We start from the raw sequence: 24,361 nt of genomic DNA, 5'->3' as shown, positions 1-24,361 counted from the left end.
TAGATGTAGTTTCACACGGCCATCAGACACTCTGGAAGTACGTAGAATTGAAATGGAAAAAAACTTCATTTCCCCCAATGCCAATGGACTCTTGTAGTCTACCCGGCGCCTTTTTATGACGTCGTTCAGCATCAAGAAATTCACGTGAAGTTGGTGGCGGGAGATTCACGCATGGTCCTGCTCATGATCTAACTTTTTCACTTTTCTGTTTTTGGTTAACAGTTTTCGCGTCTGGTATAATGGCGATGCAACAAAACGGGTCCGCGTCCGACATCCACAAACGCAACGATAGAAGCGCCAGCAATCACCCGATAACTACAAACGGTAATGAAGAAGTTGAGCATCAACAGACTGGACGGTTCACGTTTAGCGCCGAACCCACTCTTGAGGACATTCGTCGCATGCAAGCAGAATTCACAGACGAGAGGAATTGGAACCAGTTCCATCAGCCGCGGAATCTGCTTCTGGCGCTGGTTGGAGAGGTCGGGGAGGTATCGGAGCTGTTCCAGTGGCGCGGGGAGGTGGTGGAGGGACTGCCGGACTGGACGGAGCCTGAGCGGGAGCACCTCGCTCAGGAGCTTAGTGATGTTTTGATTTATCTGGTTGAACTTGCCGAGAAATGCAACGTTGATTTACCCCGTGCAGTTCTGGGTAAAATGGCCCTCAACAGACTCAAGTACCCAGCCAACAAAGTTCATGGATCAGCCAAGAAGTACACAGAGTATAAGGACTGACGTGATTTATTTCAGTGCAGTCGCCAAAGACCTGCGTTTAAACTGAACAAGTCTTTTTGAGTGATGGTGAGGTACTATGTGCCTTAAAAGAGTTTTAAAGAAGTTCACTGTGCTCTCAAAGCTACTGATTTTATTCAATTTAACCTTAAGTAATAGGAACTGATACCCTGGTCAAGAGGTTTTACGTTGATGTTTTTTATTCTAATTCTGTTTAAAACCAATTTACATATTTTTTCATCAATCCTATTCATGTATTGTATGATGGCAAACAAAGTTTCAATATAGTTATTTTATGCTGTATAGTTTTTTGCTTTGACAAAGTAAAATGTTTTACAGCATGTGGTGTTTGTGTAACTTTACTTTAGAAGAAAATTAGTATTCTTAAAATACATTTGCATATAGTTTTTACACCTGTCTTACTTACTCTCTTGTTGTTCCAAACCTGTACGTTTTATTTGTTTAGTTGAACACAGAAAGATATTTGGACAAATGCTTATAGCCAAGCGGTCAGTGGACCCCATTTACTACCATAGTATGAATACTTACAATGGTTTGGTAAAAGTGCCCCAGAACTGCTTTCTGTCCTACATGCTTCAAAATGATGACTTAATTTTTCTTTTTGGGTGTGCTGTCCTCAAAACAAAGTGGAGCAGACTCAACCGAGCAATACATTTCACTCAGGAAAAGGCACAAAATGTGCACACACACTTTTAGCTTAAAGAAAAGTTTTAACTAGTCAGGATTTCATCAGGCACTGACCAGTTTAAATGTTGCATTTGAATAAGGGTGCACCGAAATAAAAAATTATTGGCCGACGCTGAATAAAAATGAAACTCTTCCCAATGGCCGAACACAGTACATGGCATTTCCTATTTCTACAGCAAATTTATTCACTATTGTGTAAACTGAATGTTAAAAATGTGCTTTTTATGTTTTGTCATGCTTCTCAGTATAATACAATATAACATAAAAAAGAGCAAAACAAGTATGCTAAATTAGAACCAAAAATTTAGCCCTCTCCCTTCTTGAATATCCTATATTAGGCCTATAACAAACAAGACTGCTGAAAGAATGTATGGTACTCTGTAACCCAATAACAAAACACTTAATTAAAAAGTGTAATTAACAATATTAGCAAAATATATGAATAAACCATAACTGTTGGATTATTTTAAGATACACAGCAAAATGATGTTAAGAAAAAATAAAAACATCCAAACAAGCAATTCTGACAGACAACCATTTCAGTTCACGTGTCTAGTCTCCAAGCTCCGCCCACAAAAGATGACTGTGCACTCCTGGCTGGGATGCACAGAACATACTTTGACATGTTGTTTAGTTCAGGGAACTGTATGAACATGACCACAGTATGATGTCGCGAGCCTGTTGAGCTGAAAAATGCACATCTGCCAGATTATGCTCCCCTTCAAAAACACGTTGTCCTAACACCCAATAATCCTCACCCTAACCGTTGTGGGGAGGGGGGAGAATCATGCCCTCCCTCTCTCTCTCTCTCTCTCTCTGAGCTGTTTACTGCTCGATCATATCACGGGTCATGTTTAATTTATTCGGCCATAAACGAACATGCATTTTTTGCTATTTTCAGCTGAATATTTTCGGTTGCCGGACATTCGGTGCATGTATTAACATTGGATACAATCTTCGTTTCATTTCAGTGTGTGTGCATTGAGTCACCTTTTCTATATGTACGGAATACCAACATTTGGAACATTGGATATGCCAACATTTGCTGATATGTGCAGTGGGCTATGTGGATTGTGCCCAATGCCCAACAATGCTATGCAATGAAATAGAAAAATATTTATTAAAAGGGGACAACAATATTGCATATGTAGGGTTGACATAACAGGAATTTATTTCATTGTCCTTGTTTGCTCCTTTCTACAGGGGTGCTGACAGTGATCGTAGTCTAGCTGGCAGGCTAAAGATGTTTGTCCAGTACAGTGAGGTGGGTGTTAAGTGTTGTATTTTGATTAGGTTTAGTCGCATGGTCAAGAAAAGGACACAAAGGAAATATTAGATGTGTTGTTGTCTTCCTCTTCCCTTGGATTCTGCCTTTATGCTCTTCTATACCTGAGCTCTAAACTTTCAGTACTCTTTACAGGAAATGCAATTTTATAGCTCTGTACTGTTAATGTTTTTTCTTGTCATTTTGGCACTATAGTGTAACCACTCTTACAAATACTGCTTAATGCATGCTTTTTCACATATTTAAAAGGTATACTTTCTGCACGGGTGTCAAACTCAATTCTTGGATGGACAGTGTCCAGCCGAGTTTAGCTCCAACCACAACTGCTTGGAAGTTTCTAGTAATGCTGAGTTGAAGCTGAATCAGGTGTATGCAGAGCTGTGAGCCTTCAGGAACTGAGTTTGACACCCCTCCTCCACAGTATTCTACTCCTAGTTGTGTCAGATTAATGAGACATCTATAATGTGCAGTGGTGAGGGTCCCTAGGAGCAGGATCGAGGAAATACCTTCAAGGAAGTTTTTCAACTCAGGCTGAAATGTTGAGCATATTTAAGTTTTTAAGATAAATAACCTAATTTCATTTTTACAGGAGTCAATTTGTGGAAAAAGCTATTTGTGAACTAACTGTGTTTCTGCTTATATACAATAATATATAAATATAGAGTCAAATACAAAGCCATAACTGCAGATAGACCTACTGTAAGTATAACATTGATTACACAATATTAAGCACTGGTTTATATGCTTAATATTGGGATAGTTGGCATTTTATATTTGTTCTTGACTGTGATACATTATGATCAGAACATTAAGAGATGGTTGGGCATCACAAAGAAGATTTGTGAAGACTTTACATTGTTATCCATATTCTGTCTCTTATGTCTATACAGGGCTGGAAATGGCCAAGTTTCACTAGGGGGATTCTTGTTGTTACATTTTTGTAGAAAATGCCACTTAATGTGTGTATAAATTGTGCAAAGCGTTTTGAGGCTATTTCACAGGTAGAAGATGGAAGTCCTCTCCATTTTGAGCCTGCTATTTTATAAGCCTATAGCAAATGACAGATTTAGCTGTAAACTAAGATCTAGCAGCTTCCTGATTCATTCTATGTAGTGTGTTTCTCTCTATCCCTTTCTCTTTCTTTATCTCTCTCTTTCCGTGTCCAGCGTAGTGGGGGGCAGAGTGAGCTGTCAGCCTCGCGCACCATAGGGGATGCCGTACTGCTGCTTTTCCCTTCTCTCAGTGATTTCTCATGCCACTCAAGACTGTAGCCAGATGTCTGTTTTCTATTTGATGTCGTTCACAGACGAGTTTATGCATTGGGTCTGCCGCTGCCACTTTATCACTCTGTGATTTCTTCACTTAAACGTCAAAACCAGACATGTTTTCTTTCCTGTCATATCTTGACTGTAATAAACAGTCAGAATTAAAAACCTGTGCAAGCTTGCTTTTAAAGTGCTGCATTTGAAGATGTAAGACCTTGTGTTTAGTTGTTTATTTATTTAAGAGATAAGGTATTTTTCCCAAAACCGGTGTTTTTCTCAAATTTTCTCCATGGAGTTGCAAAGTAATCCTGTGGGAAAGAACACACTCACATTCTTTAATCTCCTGATTTTCACACTTATGAGTACATGATTGAGTCCATGCTAGCTGGAAAGCCTGCTATCAAAGAAAATGGGTGACATTCTGAAATACTAAGAACTTCACTTGAGATTATGATGTATTTTGCAATGTATGAAATTTAAAAGTGCAAAATGGAAGCGTAGTAGTGTTCCTTTAATGTGTGCCAATCGTGTAATGTGTGCATTTCTTTACCCAACAGTTATTTCATAACATCGGTCTGGCCATCTATCTGGGTGTTCCCCTGCCTATGGCGTGAGGTATGCTGGCACAAACTCTAGATCACATGATCCGGTACTGTTCTTGTTGTGTGGAATGTACTGTATGTGCAAAATATCAGGTTTATGTAAATAGGACTTTCAACTGCCCAGGGCAGATCTGAATTTCTTAGTCCTGTATGTGTTGTTGTTCATGCCTTGCCTTGCCTAAGGTTGAGATTGAGTTTGTTTTATAAATTAATCCAATAGATTAAGCTTTTTACATGAATTGAGCATGAAAGTAAAATATTACTTTGTATCCCCCAGTCCTCCAAATCGAAGTTTTGAACAGTGGAGATGAAGCTGCATGGGCAAAGAAACGTTAGTGTATTTCTTATACAATGACACTAAAATGCCAAGCTTTCCCATCAATACATTTCGAGTAAAAGACCAAATGACTCCAATATTTGTGTAATTAAAATGTGTAGAAAAGTGCACATGCAACACAGATCTCATCAGTTATGTCCTACAATACCATGAAAAGTGCAGAAAACCGGTACTGCAGATGGGATTTTGTTGGATACTGAAGCAATGCAGGGTGAAGAACATCCAGAGATCCTGTTGCTCCACAAAACTCACCCAAAGCCCCATGTGTCATACCATCAGTACCTTAAATCAACCATTTAACATAATGCAAGGAAATGATTGGTGAACAACGGTTAAGATGAAACCAACCCTTTATAATTTATACATCGTATGATTAAATGAATTTATCTCATGCTGTTTATTTATTAATTCATTTAAATTTAATTTCATACTTTTACAATCCCTTCTTTATTTCATTTATGATTAATGATGCAGTTTTAATTTGATTAGCTTTCTATCTGTGTTTGCTATACAATAAAAACATGAATTGTTCGTATGTGTGAGTGGCTCTTTATCTAGCTCTTGCAGTTGTGGATATGCATAGGCTCCCTCTTGGGATAAAAGACTCCAACTGACGTCTCTCTTGAGAGAGCAGCAAACCATAATGACAATCTTGTATTCAAGATAGTTGTTGCCATGTAAGACTGTTGCTATGGAAGAGATTCCAATTGACTTTCTTGCCATCATAACAGTCCAATGGTTTTCTATGAATCGACCACCAGAGGGCATTTTTCACACAATTCAGTTAATTCGGATAGGCTAAATGGTTGTAAATAATTCATTCACTTCTTCAAATAGTGCACAATCACAACATTCACAATGGCATATAACAATTCAGTCGAATTCACCAAATCTGCAGCTTTTCAAATTTTGGCTTTCATAATGAAGATAAATGTGAGATTAACAGACTGGTAAAAATTGTTACACTTCATAAATCTGCTGTACAATAACTTTGCCACGGAGAATGATCTGAATGTTATTCCCTTTTAAAAATAGTATATTGATTTATCTGGCAGAGACAAAAAGATTCAACGGATCAGAAATTTTTGGCTAAATTTGTTAAATATTCTGTTATTTCAGAGATGACTCCTGTTCCTCTCCCTTACAAAATTCACCCAAATGCTGACTGATGCATGTGTGTGTGCTATGGAGCAGGATGCATGGCGATGCTGAATGCTCGGAAAGCTCAGGTAGCAGGGCCCCCAGGGCGAGGTTCTCAGTATTTATGTTACCCTGAGACTAAAGCTGAATACAGATGAAGATTTGACACCCTCACATAAAGTACCCTTCAGTGCTGCAGTGTAGCTTCTGCTTGAGCTACAGAAGTGGGCAGCAGTTATCTTGGTGCAGCCATGCAGAACAAAGGAGAAAGCAAAATAATTACTATATCGCCCTATTTGTGCTGGTTGAAGATGAGCATGCTTGTGTTCACCTCAGAATCAAAGTGTGGGGTGGTTTTATACAACAGCTCTGTAAACAAGACCTTAAAATAGCCATGAAATCAAAACTATCAATTCTTATTGATTCATTGAATATTTCTGTGTAAATTATGAATGATTATAAATTATATACAGTTGTGTTCAAAATTATTCAACCCCCAATGCTGTAAATGGTTTTAGGGAATTTAGTGTACATTTGTAGTTGTAATAAGCACCAATTAGGCAGCTTTAAAATGACTGTGATACTCAGCTCCTTCTAGACATTTACTGGTGTGGTTACAAACATGGTGAGGTCAAGAGAATGGTCCAGGAAGACAAGAGAACAGGTGATTACTCTTCACAGGAAGGGCAATGGCTATAAGAAGATTGCAAAGATGTTAAACATACCAAGAGACACCATAGGAAGCATCATTCGCAAATTCAAGGCAAAGGGCACTGTTGAAACGCTACCTGGTCGTGGCAGAAAGAAGATGCTGACTTCGACTGCTGTGCGCTACCTGAAGCGTAGAGTGGAGAAAAGTCCCCGTGTGACTGCTGAGGAACTGAGAAAAGATTTGTCAGATGTGGGTACTGAAGTTTCTGCTCAGACAATACGGCGCACCCTGCGTAATGAAGGCCTCCATGCCAGAACTCCCAGGCGCACCCCCTTGCTGTCCCCAAAGAATAAGAAGAGTCGACTGCAGTATGCCAAAAGTCATGTGGACAAACCACAGAAGTTTTGGGATAGTGTTCTGTGGACTGATGAAACAAAATTAGAACTGTTTGGGCCCATGGATCAACGCTATGTTTGGAGGAGGAAGAACAAGAAAAGAACACCTTGCCTACTGTGAAGCATGGAGGGGGGTCAATCATGCTTTGGGGCTGTTTTGCTTCTGCAGGTACTGGGAAGCTTCAGCGTGTGCAAGGTACCATGAATTCTCTTCAGTACCAGGAGATATTGGATGACAATGTGATGCAGTCCGTCACAAACCTGAGGCTTGGAAGACGTTGGACCTTTCAACAGGACAATGATCCCAAGCATACCTCCAAGTCCACTAGAGCATGGTTGCAGATTAAAGGCTGGAACATTTTGAAGTGGCCATCGCAGTCACCAGACTTGAATCCGATTGAGAACCTCTGGTGGGACTTAAAGAAAGCAGTTGCAGTGCGCAAGCCTAAGAATGTGACTGAACTGGAGGCTTTTGCCCATGATGAATGGGCGAAGATACCTGTAGATCGCTGCAAGACACTTGTGTCAAGCTATGCTTCACGTTTAAAAGCTGTTATAACTGTAAAAGGATGTTGTACTAAGTACTAAGATTGAATGTCACTTGGGGGTTGAATAAAACTGATAATGATGTGAGCTCAGAAAAGACATTTGTGGTTATTTCATTATAAATGTTATGTTATATTTGTCTGACCTACACGTGCCTCTTTGGTTTAATTGTAAGCAGGATGACTGAATGATAATAGTCAATGTCAAACCGACCAAAACAATCAATTTCAGTGGGGGTTGAATAATTTTGAACACAACTGTAGGATTAAGGGCATACACTTTCGCCCTCTAGTGGCGATCCTTCTCTTATGACTTCAGTCTGGTAACTCCTCCTCTCCAACTGTCAGTCAGTTGCCAGTTAAATTTTTGAATGAAATGCCTACTTTTGTAGATCGAATTAATTTGCAGTGGAAAACACAAAGGCAAAGCCTCGATTTTTCTCATTCAGTATTCTGTTTCATTTAAAAATACATCAAAATATAAAGTCGATTACAACTTTGGTTCCCAGATATTTTAATCTTACATTATGTATCGGATTCAAATTATGCCAATTAGTTTGGATATTTTTTTTACAAAATATAATTCTAAAGGAAGATCAAGTTAAAAGAACACAAGATAAATGATAAAGTGAAACAGTAAAACATCCTCATTATAAGGAATATCAGCACTTTAGTAATTGGCCTGTGAAATTGCAGGAATTGTTGCATTATAGAATACATTTTCTTAAAACATACAGTTTTCCCATCATTAAATCTTTGGGAAGGAGTCTGCTTTGATAAGCTGCTGGGTCTACTTCCCTTTTCCTTTTGTCCCAACACTGCTGCATGTTTTATTTTTCCAGATCATTTCCCAGCAGACAGGTTGTTCCTCATGCGATACAGGGTCAGGAATTCGCACCCAATCTTCCAGCACACACAAACACTATCCTTCTGTCTGCCAACACACAAACCATGTATTATAGGAACGTTTACGATTTCTATACTGTAGAAACTATATAAACACGCATGTAACATCTATCCTCTCACCCTACCCCCAAATCTAACCCTCACACAAACTCTTCGGCATTTTTACATTCTCAAATATACATATTTTGATTTGATTTTCAAGCTATGTTCCTCATGTCCCCACAAGGTCAAAACGACTGGTATCTTTGTGGGAATATTAGGGGCCTGTAGAGTTTACCAGGACATACACACTCCAGTGACCAAGCAAAACAGTTATGATGAACAAAATTCACATCAACATTCCAGCTTTAAAATATCTGGCATCAGTTCTCTCACCACGTCATTTATATATCCTTGAGGTGCACTGAGCATGCCGGTTTCCCATCTGGTGTCACTCAAAACCGCCCTATTTTCAGCGATAACAAGAAGAGTCTACTTGTCAATTTATTCTTGATAGTCAAGTTAAAACTCCCAAATATTTGCTTGAGATGTGGCCACTCTGCCAGATGTGAAGAGCTTAGCTTGAGAACTTGGCATGGGAGAGATACGCTAAGCTTGCTGATGAAATGGGAAACCAAGCAGAGCGCGACAATAACTTTCAACTTTATCCGCAGATGCTAAAGGGGTAGAAACTCTGTGCTCGCTCTTTGCCAAAGTAAGGTAACGGCGCTATGGGAATAACAATTAACTGTCTTGGTCTCCAATATAGCTGCATACTCTAATAGATGAAACTGTCAGAAAGCTTTTACTCGCTGCTGGTCTCTCTGGGCATGATGCCATGACTTCTATCAAGTGGCTCTTTAGAATTGTGGTTTTCTGCTATCAACAGGCCTTCAATAATCAATTGATCTAGATGTTTGTAAAACTCATTGCGATCATATTGTATCATGTGTTGCCACCAGGCAATTTCCCTTATAATGTGGTATATATACGGCCAACATTGATCTGGGGAAACCTTCCCAGCTGTAGCAACCCTCATAACTCCAACAAGCATGGCATCAGTAAACAAGCATCCAGTCACGGCTGGGCTTGTTAGGTTATAGATTATGCATGGCGCCTGTGGCATGTGAACTTGCATATTTTATTGGCATGTTGTTGAAACTGTGAAAAGATGTGAAGAGATGAAGGGATAATTCACCCAAAAATGAAATCACAAAAGAAGATATTTAGAAGAATGTTGGTTACCGAACAACGACGGGACCCTTTGACTTGCACTGGTTTTGCATGTGTGCAAAAGGTCAATGGGGACCACAATTTTTCGGTTACCAATGTTCTTCAAAATATAGTCATACAGGTTTGAAATGACAAGCGAGTGAGTAAAGATGACAGAATTTATCCCTTAATCCCTTCAAAAAAATGTGAGAATCTCTCTTTTATATTAAGTACATTTCAGATATTGTTGCTGACGCAGGCTGTAAAGTTTCTATCCAAAGTCCCACCAAGAATCTACAGAGCCAAGAACTGCACACTGCTGGAAGTATGTGCGTTTCTGTGTCCAACCAAACAAAGACCGTGAGACCTTCAGACCCCTAAAATCATTCTCCTGTTTAGAGTTTCAATGTAAAGTACTTAGTCATCACAATCTATTTACAACAAATAGTTTTTAATTTCACTCTCCCTCGTTTAACGTTTAACTTGCAATGTTTACATATGGAAATTACAGGAAACGGATTAACAGTGTATTAAATCCTGAAATGAGCCTCACTGAGGATGTTTGACCTACTTTCCACAACGGCTACTGAATGCTTCTTGCCTGCCTTCATTTCATGCTTGCTTTACATTCCCATTCTGCTTAATACAAGATCCGCCAGCACATTTCTCCTGCTGCAAGGTTGTTTTTATTCATTTACCATCTTTCCCCAGCCTTCTGGCCCATTAGTCATTTTATCTGTGGAAAATGAATTTGTGATGAGCGCTTCTGGTCTCTGTTGTGCATGGGGAGCGGAGTGTTCCCTCATGCTTTGCAGGCTATTCTGTGTGAAGTTTGTAGGCCTCCCTTAAGTTTTTGGACATTAGTGCTTGTTTTGTTAACGTGTGGAAATAGCTTGTCACTTGCATGAAAATGTTAGTAAACGTAGGCTTTTTGTAAATTAAGTTCATTTAAATCAATTACGGCAGTAGTTTCACATAAAGGGATAAGCCATACAGCTCATGTAATCGCAAAATCCAGAAACATTTGGGGTTACATTTTTAAAGTTGATTAAATGATATTAAAAAAATATTTTACATTAAGCTATAATGGTGTCTAATAATGGATTTTATTGGTGAAGTGTTATATGAAAGATTAATCCTATAGGAAAAATACCCAAAACTGAATTTTGTAATAAGTTTAATGAAAAAAGCTAATGGTTTAGAATGGAATTTTAACAGTTTCTATTGTTTTTTTCTCAGCGGGGACTACATGAGCAGGCAAGGACTGGGATGCAAAATCGCCCTGGATTATTCTGCCCAAATCGGTCCTCCACCAATTCTGACGACGGGGGGAAGTGATGGATCGTGACGAAGGTTATGGTGTTTGATGGCATAGGCCCTACACCATTTCAGTCGATCGGGGGGGGGGGGGGGGGTTGTTGTGTGTAACGTGTGCATTACTTTACATGCATACGTGTCCAACTCGCCAATGCCTTCTCTAAACTGTACAAATATTATTTAAGTTTATTTATGGAAAAAATAAGTTATATTTATAATTATATTTTAATCTACACTTAATATTTTTGTTGAATTCTAATACAATTTTATTGATTTCACATCTTTAAAATGTACTAAAAAAGTTAGTGTAAATTGTTTTACGTAAAATCACCTTAAAAACATTTTTAGAGTGTTGTTTACTTTATTCATTTTTCACTACTTCACACTTTTTGGTTTAGCGTCTCAGGAGCTACCTCAACAATTTTCTTAAATCTGTATTTCATTACATTATACTCCATGATAAGGTAACCTGCTGTTACAACTCACCAAGACTTACTGCCATAAAATTGAATGGGGCGTCCACTGGGGGGCGCTTTCCACACAGGGTGCTAATGACTGTCAGCACTCTAAACAGCAATTAAATTCTGCCTCATTAAGACAGAAATCAGCTCCTTGGTGATCTCTTTCTGGGGCCCCAGTGGTACAAATGAGATGAGGGTTGGAGAGAATCAGCCCCGAATCTCTATGCCACATCTGAACGGCTCACAATATAAAGTGCAGTGCAAGCAGGAAGGTTGCCAGGTAAAAAGATAACTAATTACAGTAGGGGCCCCATAGATGGGTCCTCTCTTGTGTTTAGGATCTGTTTTCACTCTTCTTTTAAAGAATCATACTGAAAGCTCAAAGCTCTTTTTGGCTCTGCTCTATGTGGAAGAGGGCCACACAGAGTACTGGAGAGTGAAGGCCACCTATTCAGAACCCTGCTGTTCCCACAACTCTTAACAAACCCAAGGCCATGTTCAAAGAGCCAAGAGAAAGAGAAGGGGGTAGAAAAGAGAGAGTGGGTAAAGCAGAAAAGAGCGCAGAATGCTAAAGTGCTGTCCTCACACATGAAGCTTGTTTATAAGCCTCCACCCCTAGCCCTACACAAAACACACGCTACCCCACTTCACCAGATACCATGGATACCGTAATGCCCTTTCTGATTAAACAGAACAAAACATGACCTCCATCCATAATCCAAACACTGGATAATGAAACAATGGGACACGAATGAAATGGGCCGAAACTACAGACACTAAAGAAACAACAGAGCGGCTGATAAAATATGTGGTCATATAATGTGTCATTATTGAACAGAAAATTATTTCAATTTTTAATTTAGTCTTGTAGTTTATAATTAAAGAATGTTGTTTGTGAAAATTATATTGATATTTATCTTGATCTACAAATCATGGCTTATAAAAATGACCATTAAAATATATATACAGTATATTTTTTTTATTATCTGTGCATTGCACATACATTTTGGGGACAGACAGTTGCAAAGTAACCAAAGTGGGTATGTGGGCTGTAAACCCAAAACCAATCCAAAAACAGCACCAAACATTTGTATGATTGTTTCGTAATTTCACAAAATTGACAAAATCCAAATTTAAATAAAAAAAAATTAAGTAACTTGCTGCTAGGTAGTGTAAGTCTGGGGAGAGCTTAAACTATATCCAGTCCAAAGGGTTTGCATTATGGCAAAGATTCCATCACGCAGTGCTGATTTCATACAAAAAGCCTTCTTTTCATTTTTGATAGTAGTCTGAAAATACATTTCACAATGTGAATTATAAGTGAATTTACAACTGTGTAAATGAAATTGATTTGTCATTCTTACCTTATTTAATTCTTACCTATACTCAAATACAAAATATTTAGAGTCCTAGTGATTGGTTTGTTTGTTTATATATCTAATTTATGTTTGTTTAAGATTTTACATTCCTTAACCATAATAAGTAATTGTTTTGAGTTATATTGTTTTGTTTCTAGAGAAAAAAGACTGTACGCTAATAACTGTACAATAAATTCCAATTCCCAATCCACCCCGCCCCCATATTGGCCAATATTCATAATTCTTATGTTGTATTTTGTAAAACAGAAATTAGCATAATGTTTCTCATGTGTAAATGCATTTCTGCTTAAGAACACAAAGAAATCAGCAGTTTTCCCAGGATCTCTAATTACGTTGCTCATGCTGAAGAATAGGTAACAATTAATGGTTTACAAACACAAGCTTCAATCTGAATCGCATTAAAACATACTTTAAAGATTTTTCTGTGGAATGAAAATGAACTGAGTTTATAATAATAAAAAAGTAATAAAGCGTTATTTTGCAGAGCATTGCCAGGGTGACTGCTGATGCATAGCACCTAAGAAGAATGGTGGAAATGAAGCAATATTTTATTGACTACACCTGGAAATAGGGCAGCTCTTAAGCTAAATAAGCATAAACAGACAAACACACGTCGGGAGAACTCACCTGAGACTTTCTCTTGTTTTTAAAGCTCTGTGATTTAAAATAGAATCAGCAATCTCAGGAGTATACACAAAAGCCCACACCGGACTTATAGCGGCATTTATTTTTTAGTTTTACGTATTCTGTATTTCTGTAAGATTTTCCATCTTAATAGCAAACTTTTGCAAATGAGCTGCAGTATAAACATTAATTCCTTGTGTCATTTATGCATTCTTTGTTACAGTAATTATCCATAAAGCACACCTGCAGAGCTATCTTGTGGAGATTATTACACTGCAGGGAACCTAAATGAATGTAAAACAATTTTCTTATAACATACTAAATCTTTTGTCAAAGTCCCTTAGAGAGATAGTGTGAACACTGTGCCTTCTGATCGGTATAAATTAAACTACCGTCACGCTAAAGTCAAAAATACATCTATATGCATTTATTAATCCTGTTCTGAAGAGAACATTTCTCTTCGTAGACTTACCAGAGAATATTTGAAAGACTAAACTCACATATCTTTCCGAGAAGCAAATTGAACAGTTTCTTTGTCTTCAAAGCCACATAAGTGCCGAACAGCGGTTTTGTTCCTTGCTTCAATTTGCGGGTGAAATTAGATATTTGCTCATTCTTTGGCCACCAATACATTTTTAATATTGGTTCAAAGCTTTGTGATTTTCATAGTATTTATGGGAGGCCGGATTTAGCCTTTTTTTAAGGTGGGCAAATGGATGAAAGGATCTGAATTGGAAAAAAATTAAACCGTATCTTTTTTTAGTTTTTTCTAATATAATGTGTGAGGACATATACAGTGTATATGTATGACCTTATGTTCGTACAAGAAATGTGTAGCGTAAATTTAATACTTGTAAGACACTATTTATGTTGCATCTGATGGATTTTCTGTAAATGATTTCATTTTATTTTACAACTTTTCTTTCAAAATAACAATTACAAAGGAGGAGCTACTTGCTCTCAAAAAATGGCTCATTGGTATAACATGATTCAATCATGGACAGTCGTTTCACATGTTTGAGTCATGTTTTTCAACATGAAATTAACATGTAGCAAGAACATAAATGAATCAAGTAACCTCAACATGAAATGAACTTTATTGGGTTTAGTGTTTGCTTTAGTTGGGATCTTGATTCCTCTTTTAATGTTAGATTTTCTATGCGTATTGAAATCGTCTGGTTGTATATTTGTTGCTGCAAAGAAAACGAGGGTCCAGCAGGATCCAGTGCTGTCATTGTGAAGTTACTGGGGTTGATACGTTGTTCAAAGATTGTTGTTTTATTGTTGACATTATGTGATGTTTTAGAGGAAAATTATATTTTGTGAAACAATTAGACATGAAGAATCAGTGTATGAAACTCAACAACGGGGACAATCAACAAAAGAATGTTTCATGCTGCAATGCAGGCTGGGTAACATCATAATTCAAAACTCTTTCATGACTCGCAGCATGCATTGCAGTTGATCTGTTCATCTGAATTGGTTTGATGATTGTCACCATTGTTGAGATTTGTGCGATGAGTGTTGATGTTTACACTTGTCAATGATTTTCAGAACATATCAATCAATCATTAACAACAAATCACTTTAAATAAACTTAATACTGCTAAACACAAAACAAAAGCCAAACAACTATAACTGTCCTGTTGTGGCAGTTCCCTTTCTTTATGCTTTACATATGTTATCATTAAACACATTCACAAGCATTGAAAGAGAAATGGAGGAGCAGACTTAACAATGTCAAAAATCAAGGTCCCAACTGAAGCTAACAATGATTACAATAATGGTTTGATTAAATTTCATTTTTTCAACAAGAATTGCGGTTGCAAAAGTTACTTTGACTCAAGCCATTAATAATTTTTAACATTGATTAAATGGTAGCTTGCTATCAGAGAGTTAAGTATTCTATTGTGTTGGCATTTTAAAGAGTTTTTGTGACGTCTGTTTTAGGAGTTGTGCAGAAGAGCATCTTGTTGGGTTTACTTGATTCAGTCATGTTCACTTGATATGCTACTTTCATGTTAAGAAAACGTAACTCAAACACATGGAACCACTGTCCATGATTGAATTATGTTAAACCAAAGAGCTTCTTTTTTGTGCAATTGTGTTAAATGAAAGTGATTTGTTTAAATAAAGTGGTAAAGGTCTTTACCTGAACCTCATCACTTCCTATTTGCTGAAAGCGCGTGGTTTGAGACAGAGCTCCGTCAAACTTTTCTAAATATATCGTTTATTCCTGTTATACCTTAAGATTTATATTCTAAGTTGATAATTCACAGAGGGTAAAACGTATCCTTAAGTGTATCCCATACCAAAATCATCCTATAACGCACAGATAAATTTGTTTTATACGATCATTCGCTATTAGCATTCCCAGCCTTTAGTTTCTGAATATTGCCCTTACTGCTTAACTCACTGTTCTCATTATGACACCACTAATGGCTAATGATTCAGATATGTGTTTAACATTACCTCAGAGTGGGTCAGGGTATATTCTGGCAAACTGTTTCCTGATCATGTTTTGCTGTGAGGATGCGGCAATCGGAGATCCTGAATATGGACTTCAGGAGCCTTGTCGATACTGTACACAACGCATCGCCCATGGCCAGGATCATCGTATCAGGGCCGCTTCCTACTTACCGACGAGGGAACGAAAAGTTCAGTAGACTATTAACGCTTAATAATTGGTTAATGTCATGCTGTATTGAACAGAAGTTGCTCTTTGTAAATAATTTTGATCTGCTTTGGGAGCGACAAAGGCTTTTCCGCCTCGACGGCCTGCACCCTAGCAGCAATTCTGTCTGACAACATCTCAAAGACGCTACGCACCATTTGACTAGTAAGTACAAACTTTAACCATAGTCTGTGTTCCTCTCACCCAAATGTTAAGAATGTTACTGTTATGAATGTTACTGCTTCAAAATGCTGAGACTGTGTCTGTCCCCCGAATAATACAACCAAATATTAATTTATGTAAAAGACAGATAAAAAACCTTATCGTGATTAAACTAAAAGACAATATATTTAATGAGCAAAACCGACCCCCAAAGTTTGGGCTACTTAATATAAGATCACTAAATCCAAAGGCAGTTATTGTAAATGAAATGATCACAGACAACAGTTTTGATATACTATGCCTTACTGAAACCAGGGTTAAGCCAAATTTTTATTTTGGTCTAAATGAGTCTACTCCACCAAGCTACGGTTATATTCACGAGCCACGTCCGGTTGGTCGAGGTGGTGGTGTTGCAACAATCTTTAGAGACTTTCTCACCGTAACTCGGAGAACAAAGCGTACATTTAAATAATTTGAAGTGCTTGCGTTGAACATAATTGTTCCAAACAAAAGTAAAAAACCATTGCATTCTCTTACATTGGCTACTGTGTATAGCACCTAAACTCTGGAATAGCCTTCCTGATACTATTCGAGGGTCAGACACACTCTCCCAATTTAAATCTAGATTAAAGACATATCGTTTCAGCCAAGCTTTCACTTAATGCATAGTTAATGAACAGCAGCTATGCTAATTATTCTCCTTCTGCCTTCGCCTCGGGATGCCCATCCCGCCAGGTTCAGATGATCGACATATGCCCATCCCCACCTAGAGTTTACGCCAGCTACAGCTGCAGACTGACTAACCATCCCAGCTCCATCTAAGGCAATTTCACCACCACCCAAGAGAAATACGACCATCGGACCATCCCAGCTCAGACCACTACATCCCCAAACAAGAGCAAAGACGGACTACTTGTCACATTAAATCTGAAGTTACACTTGGTATTTAATGCTAAACTTGGTAACACTTTATAATAACTGCACGCTATGAATCATTAGTTAAGCATCAGTACATAGTTAATTAATCATTTATGAAGCATTGGCCCCACATTAATAGACATTAGTAAGCAGTTTATAAATACAGCTATAAATGCTTTGTTCTTGATTTATAAGCATGTATATAATATGCTTAATAATCAAATTTTCATACTTTATTAAGGATGAATTCATCATCTCTAAATTAAGGATTACATTACTTACAAACTGGTTCATGAGATCATTTAGAAAGTGTAAGTAAATGATTAATAAACTCTTTGAATGCACATTTATGCATCTTATTATTCTGACATATAGTAACAGTTACTTAATTTGATAATAAATGCTTTTTTAACACACAATCCTGCTGTAATTCATGATTAATTAAGGTAGTTACAAAACATTTACTAGTTGTCAGTTAACTATTTTTGTGAGCTCATCTAAAGTGAGGACTGTGTATGCCTTGTAAAGCATTTACAAATGAGAGTTGCATATCACTTCACAGTTATATTTTTTCTGGAGGTGTGCAGGAATAAACATTTTTTCAGAAGTTTATTTTTCATCTTATATCAATTCATTTAATGTTAATTTATATGTTCGGTTGTACAATTTTAATTTTGCAGAGGTTTATTTTTTATTTTTTATTAAATCGTTTTATATTCATTAATATGTACAGTTGTACAGTTTAATTTCTTTTGCATCTTGAAATAAATATTTCTATGTTCTTTATCCCTCGGTGTTGTGTTTTTCCTATTTCTGTTTAGAAGATAACTGAGCCTTTAACTCTCATTTGTAGATGCTTTACAAGGCATACATAGTCCTCACTTTAGATGAGCTCACAAAAATAGTTAACTGACAACTAGTAAATGTTTTATAACTACCTTATTTAATCATGAATTACAGAAGGAATGTGTGTTAAAAAATTATGTATTATCAAATTAAGTAACTGTTACTATTTGTCAGAATAATAAGATGCATAAATGTGCATTCAAAGAGTTTATTAATCATTTACTTACACTTCATAAATGATCTCATGAACCACTGACAACTCCTAACTAACTGGTTTGTAAGTAATGTAATCCTTAATTTAGAAATGATGAATTTATCCTTAACAAAGTATGAAAATTTGATTATTAAGCATATTATATACATGCTTATAAATCAAGAACAAAGCATTTATAGCTGTATTTATAAACTGCTTACTAATGTCTATTAATGTGGGGCCAATGCTTCATAAATGATTAATTAACTATGTACTGATGCTTAACTAATGATTCATAGCGTGCAGTTATTATAAAGTGTTACCCTAAACTTAGATCACATGTCAGCAGTTTGAAGTTATAGCTGCTTTCTGTGGCCCTGATTGGAGGTTGTTGGTTGGGTGTTTGTGGGGAGTGTGGGGCCTCGTTGGTTGTGGGAATTCATCTGCTGGGGCTGTGTGGGTCCGGTTTGGCCTTGTTTTGTGGTCGTTGTCGGACAACAGAGGAATAAAGCTACAACATGCAATTACTATATTTCTTGGTTGTTCCTCTGTTTTCTGGTGTCGATCGTGGAGTTGGACCGGGGTTGAACCTGCACGGTTTTCGTTGAGTGGGACTTTCTGAGTTGCAGATGGTGGGCTCTCCCTCCTCCTCGTGGATATTTGCTCGGTGGCTTTTGGTCGGGGTTACTGAGTGCAGCTATGACACGTCAGAGGGAATCTGGCCCTCCCGGCTGAGACTTGTTTCTACCGAGGTTTTTTCTCCATTACTCAATCATTGGAGTTTGGGTTGCTAGCCACAGCAGGGCAGTGTTGGCTTGCTCACCGGGAGACTGCATTTATTTATTAATTAATTCGATATTATTTATTAGAATGATCTTGTTTGTTATATAAACACCATGCACTGTGCTGTGTTTTACCCTTTCTGTTTTTCCTGTTTGCCCCTGTAAAGCTGCTTTGGAACAATGCACATTGTGAAACTGACTTTACTGTAAATTTCAAATAACTCAAGTCATGAGAGAAGTGAATATTCTGATATTGATTCAAAAATCTATTTCTTCTTTTATCAGTCTTCTTACAGGGAGAAGTTCATGTTACATTAAAGGATAGCTCCTTGCTTTATAATGTACATAACGACATCAAGGCTGCAGAGATTCACTACTGTACTTAATCAAAGTTTAATGATAACACAAATTAGCCATAAACTACTGTGATAGCCTGAGGATATTTTCTTTCACAAGAGCACAATGACCTTGATTTAAACGAAATACTAAAAAGTTTTAGCATTCGTGCCATCTCACATTCAAAACCTTTTTTGCTGAGTAGGTTGTGTAATGTACTCAGCAGACCGACTTTCTGATTTCAATAAAAATTGAACACATCTGTGTTTGTCTTGTGCAGCCTCAGTAAAAAACAGTTGGAGCCATATCATTTTGTTGTTTTTTCTAGACATCCTCAATTAAATCGAATGCCGTTCAGATAAACATGTCTGTGAATGTAGTATTCTGTCTTTTTCCTTCGCAATGATTCTTTTTTGTTTTGACCTTTGTCAAATACCGTTATAGACACAAACATTTTTGTCCAACTTTCAGGTTAAAATTACAGTCAGTGCTTCAAGTTTCTCTGGGATGGCATCTCTGACAAAAAAATGGAAATTGTTCAAATAAGTTTAGAATGGGCAGTGTAGTCACATTTACTGGTATACCTTAATGGGATAGGTCACTCAAAAATGAAAATTTTTTGATCTTTTACTCACCCTCATGTCATTCCAAACCTGTATGACTTACTTTTTTATTGCAGAACACAACATAAGGTATTTTGAAGAATTTTAGTAACCAAACAATATTGGATCCCACTGACTTCCATTGTATGGACATAACACCAAAATATCTTCTTTTGTGTTCCCTTTAAGAAGGAGCTAAATCATCGCAGTCCTTCTAAAACCTTTGATGTCCATATTCGGGAAATGGGAAAAACGCTGTACTTTTAAAATACTGTGATGTCAAAGTTGGCAACACTTTTTAATATTTTTTATTGTTTAGATATTTGCAAAGACTAGTGACAAAAATAACTAGTGTTCTGCTAACAGAGGAGTTCGGGGAAGGAGCTGGGGAGGTGGGGTGGGTGTTTGAAACAGAAGAGATGTCTCAGGTAAGAAGTCTTGCTTATTTATGGGCTGGCTCGCTTGGTCGGTAGGGTGGAAGCCATGATTGCTGATTGCGAACCAGCCGGGTTTGATTATATGCTCCGGCTCCTCCTGAACTTTGTTTATAAAACATCATAAGTTGAAGTTGGACATTTAATTTTCATAGCCTATTTAAGAAAAAACAAAGAGTTTCCCTTTTGTGTGAGGAACTTCATCCATTTCACCGCATCAAAGCTTTGTGGGAGTTCTTCTCTCAGCTGTTAGTAAACAAAAAGATTTGATTGAAATGCATTTGAATGCTAATGATCCTTCATAACGGCAGGTTTAAGGACTTTCATTAGGGAATGAAATAGCTGTGCATGCAAACACACATGCATCTCTGGTTCAGTAATAAGCCTCTCTGTTAATATCCTGCCCAACGGAGCACTGAGCCAGAACCAAACTCTCCTGCACATCTCTAGGGAAAGTTCTATAGCCAATTATTACTATTTGAACATTATACTTTTCACAGGGAAAATCTTTTTACAAATTACTATGAAATTAAAGTTTACATAGCCTGGAACAGGGTGTTTCAATTCGAACAGCAAAGCAATTGTGCATGGACTGTAATATGAAGTTATTTGTATTTTAAGCATTCCTGTTTAATGATATATAGCATCCACATTATTCTGTGTGATAGGAACATACACCAATTTTGTAACAATGTGCATGACTCGGTATCTAGAAAATGAACGACTTCAAGGTGACTCTGGTCAAGCTGGCATTTCTGTGAAGACATCTCTATGATCCACTTGTAGAACAATGCATAAAATATTTTCTATGTAACGTTTACTACTTAGAATGAATTTACATATAAATTACAACAACTATCTTATATTTGCTGTTGGATGAGGAATAAAACCAAATTCAAAAGTTTATTGTTTAAATGGTGATAAAATGAAATATAAATGTTTAATATTCAAGAAATATTGACAATATTGTTGAATATATTTTTATACATATTTTATCGTCATTCTATGCTTTGTTCTTCAACATCGCCAATGGAAGGGTTTTGTTATTTTGTCATGTCTTTTATTTTGAAGTGGTGCTTTGTAGTCCTATGGTCGTTGTAGTCTTTTCATGTTACCCCACCTTAATTGAATCCGGGTGATTCTTGTTCCCCTTTATTAATTTGGTATATATAGCTGTTTTCAATGCATTCTTCAGCGGTCATGTGTCCTTGTGCTATCAACCTCTGCTATCGACCTACGCCATCAACATCCGTCAATCTCCGGTTACAATACTCAAGAACAAAAGAACAGAGAACGCATGAAAGTACACGGATGTGTTTCTTGATATCAAGGATGCTTGCTCGTACCGAACCTGCTTAAAGTCCCATGAGTCATTACGTTGCGATCATTCAAGTTTTCCGAGGGTGCCTAGCAAGACCAGTCTCCGTGAGAGCACTTCGAACTGAGAAACGGCCAAGGTTTCCTTGTCTCTATTTTTTTTACTTCCTTGTAATGCTCCACACTCCAGTCCAGTTGGTGGTTGTAATATACCATAAACTGTCTTGTCAACAGACCTATAAAGGATTATTTTAGAATTCCCTAGGTCTCAGTCCCAGGCTTGACAGGGGTTGTCAGATCCCCATTCAAGTGTCCTAGTATGTAAACCGCTCTCTGTTTTTGTCCTGTGCCGAAAGCAGGGTCTGTTGTGCAGGCCTAAACAGGTAAACATACACAACCCATCCTTGATGTTTATATAACATTACTGCTCTGTTGTCTATCCAGACCAACACGAGTTAGCCTCTTAGGTCTGGGTGAAAGTCCTTCAATGCCAGAAGTACTGTCCTTATCTCCAGACAATTAATGTGTCAAGTGCGCTGATGACCCTCTTATAGAGTCCATGAGCTGTCTGGCTGGCCCTCAAGAACCGTACTCCGAAGAGGTCCATCAGTCATAATAGTTTTCCAATGGCAACACACCCCAAGTGTGGCACCCTGGGTAAGATACTCGGATCATTTCCACAAAGGATGAATGCACCTGTGTAACCCTATAACTTCCATACGGATTACCGAGGATGAAAGCCACTGACCTTGATCCACCATCGTAATAACCTCATGTAGTCCGTGCGTGATGGGATGCCATTGGTTGCTGCTGCAATAAGACCCAGCAGGCTTTGACACTGGCAGACTGGAATGCCCTGACCAAGCCAACCAAACCTAGGTCTGACTCAAAATGTGCAGGGGATAAGACCACACCTAGAACAGTTGTAATGTGATCCTCAGGTTAAATGAAACCTAGTCAGTTTAAATAAATTCAATATATGAACTTCTCATGCCTTGGATTGAATTAGAATTATCTAGTTGTAGAGATAATTCAGTAGTACACCGATGCTCATGAGTCACAGTGGAGCCAGGGTTGTATCAGTGCACAATATTCGTGAATTTTACACCCAAAGGGGAACCTGTAGAAATTCCTAGAATAGCGCTGCATTTGAAATTCTAAATACCCAGCAAATATCCATAGCCATGAGTTCCCCTTAGGATCACCTTCATCATGCAGTTGAGCCCTCATGTTGAGTTCCTTTGAAAATCTTGTATTATTATGGTATGTGAAGTAATCTGTACAGCAGATAACATGTTTCGCACTGAGTTGTATAATACTTGTATCCTTGTACTTTCATTAATACTTGACATTGACACGAATTAACAACAGAACCATCGTGTATTATGCAATACATATTTGTTTGTATTCTGTGTGTGCATAAGTATATTTTCATCAACCTCTACGGGAATATCTGTATATTTATCATCCAAGTCCATTTATTTTTGACTTTGTCATTTTACTAAAGTGTGCTGTCCAGGTGCACTGGTGGGTAGAAATCTATATCCGAGGCTATGCCTGATATCTCACCTCTCTGTTAAGTGCTCTCTGGTGTGTTCTGTTCTCATAACTCTGTATGATTTACAGCTGCGCTGTCACACTGAGGGATATTAAGCAGTGTAATTTGCCGAAGGGTGTGACTGGACTGGATTACCGCAGCTGTGGCCTCTACGACACGCCTCTGTGTCTCAAACAAACACAATCAAACTGCAGCACTTGTGCTTTCTCTCTTTCTCTCTCTCTCTCTCTCTCTCTCTCTCTCTCATCCTCTGCAGTAAACTATCACCCGTAACCCTGCCTGCTTTCATGCTCCCCTCACTAATAGTGTCCTTCATAATGAAACCCTTCAAATAAGTAATTAAAGGTGTAATGAACTGTTCTTGTTTATTGTTTTATACTGTTGTATGAGGTCTATTTATGACGTTCGCGTGATTTTTACATTAAAAAACATCCAAATCAATAAGTAATAGGCTATTTTCTACACAGGTTTTGAGGCCAGTTTTAATGGGTGTGCCGCATTGAAGACTTTATAAGTCAATGCCTGATTTGATTGGATAGCAGTTTGCGTAGTTTGGGCCTTCTGTGAATTTGGTTTGAGACGTAACGTTTGGTTACACATTAGCACCCTTCACAGTTTTTGCATGGCATCTGTATTATCTGGAGACCTCCTGTGATTTATGCTGTAAATGACCTCCCTACATCAGTATTTCATGTGACGCATTCGCACTAGATTATTTTCCTCAAATTTACTGATTTATTTCCCGGATGTGATGGCAAGACTTTGAGTTAAGTTTGTATAGCCTATGGTGTTTAATGAAACATGACCGTACCTGTCAGCATTTGAGACCCGTAAACGCGAACCGACCAACAGATCACCGTGATCACCGGTCTCAAATGTTAATGTTTCCATGATAAATAAATTTATTAATTTATGGATATCACCCAGCACCCGAAATAACACCAAAACACTTCAAAACAACCTCCATTATTTGCAAATGGTGGATAAAACCTTGAAAAATG

At 37.7% G+C, this 24,361-nt stretch overlaps 1 protein-coding gene across 1 annotated transcript; it reads left to right on the top strand.

The window, feature by feature from the left end:
• The first annotated feature begins 115 nt into the window (after positions 1–115).
• Positions 116–1,801, top strand: dctpp1 (dCTP pyrophosphatase 1). Its single transcript, XM_056771612.1, has one exon. The coding sequence runs from the start codon at positions 240–242 to the stop codon at positions 732–734; it is 495 nt and encodes a 164-aa protein (XP_056627590.1). The 5' UTR covers positions 116–239; the 3' UTR covers positions 735–1,801.
• The last annotated feature ends 22,560 nt before the right edge of the window (positions 1,802–24,361 follow it).

This window comes from Triplophysa dalaica, chromosome 2, assembly GCF_015846415.1.
Source record: "Triplophysa dalaica isolate WHDGS20190420 chromosome 2, ASM1584641v1, whole genome shotgun sequence".
Taxonomy (NCBI): domain Eukaryota; kingdom Metazoa; phylum Chordata; class Actinopteri; order Cypriniformes; family Nemacheilidae; genus Triplophysa; species Triplophysa dalaica.
This window is presented reverse-complemented; position numbering and strand designations above follow the sequence as displayed.

Bases quoted from the DNA above. Each gene is read 5' to 3' on its own strand.
- dctpp1 (XM_056771612.1), top strand. From the start codon at position 240: ATGGCGATGCAACAAAACGGGTCCGCGTCCGACATCCACAAACGCAAC.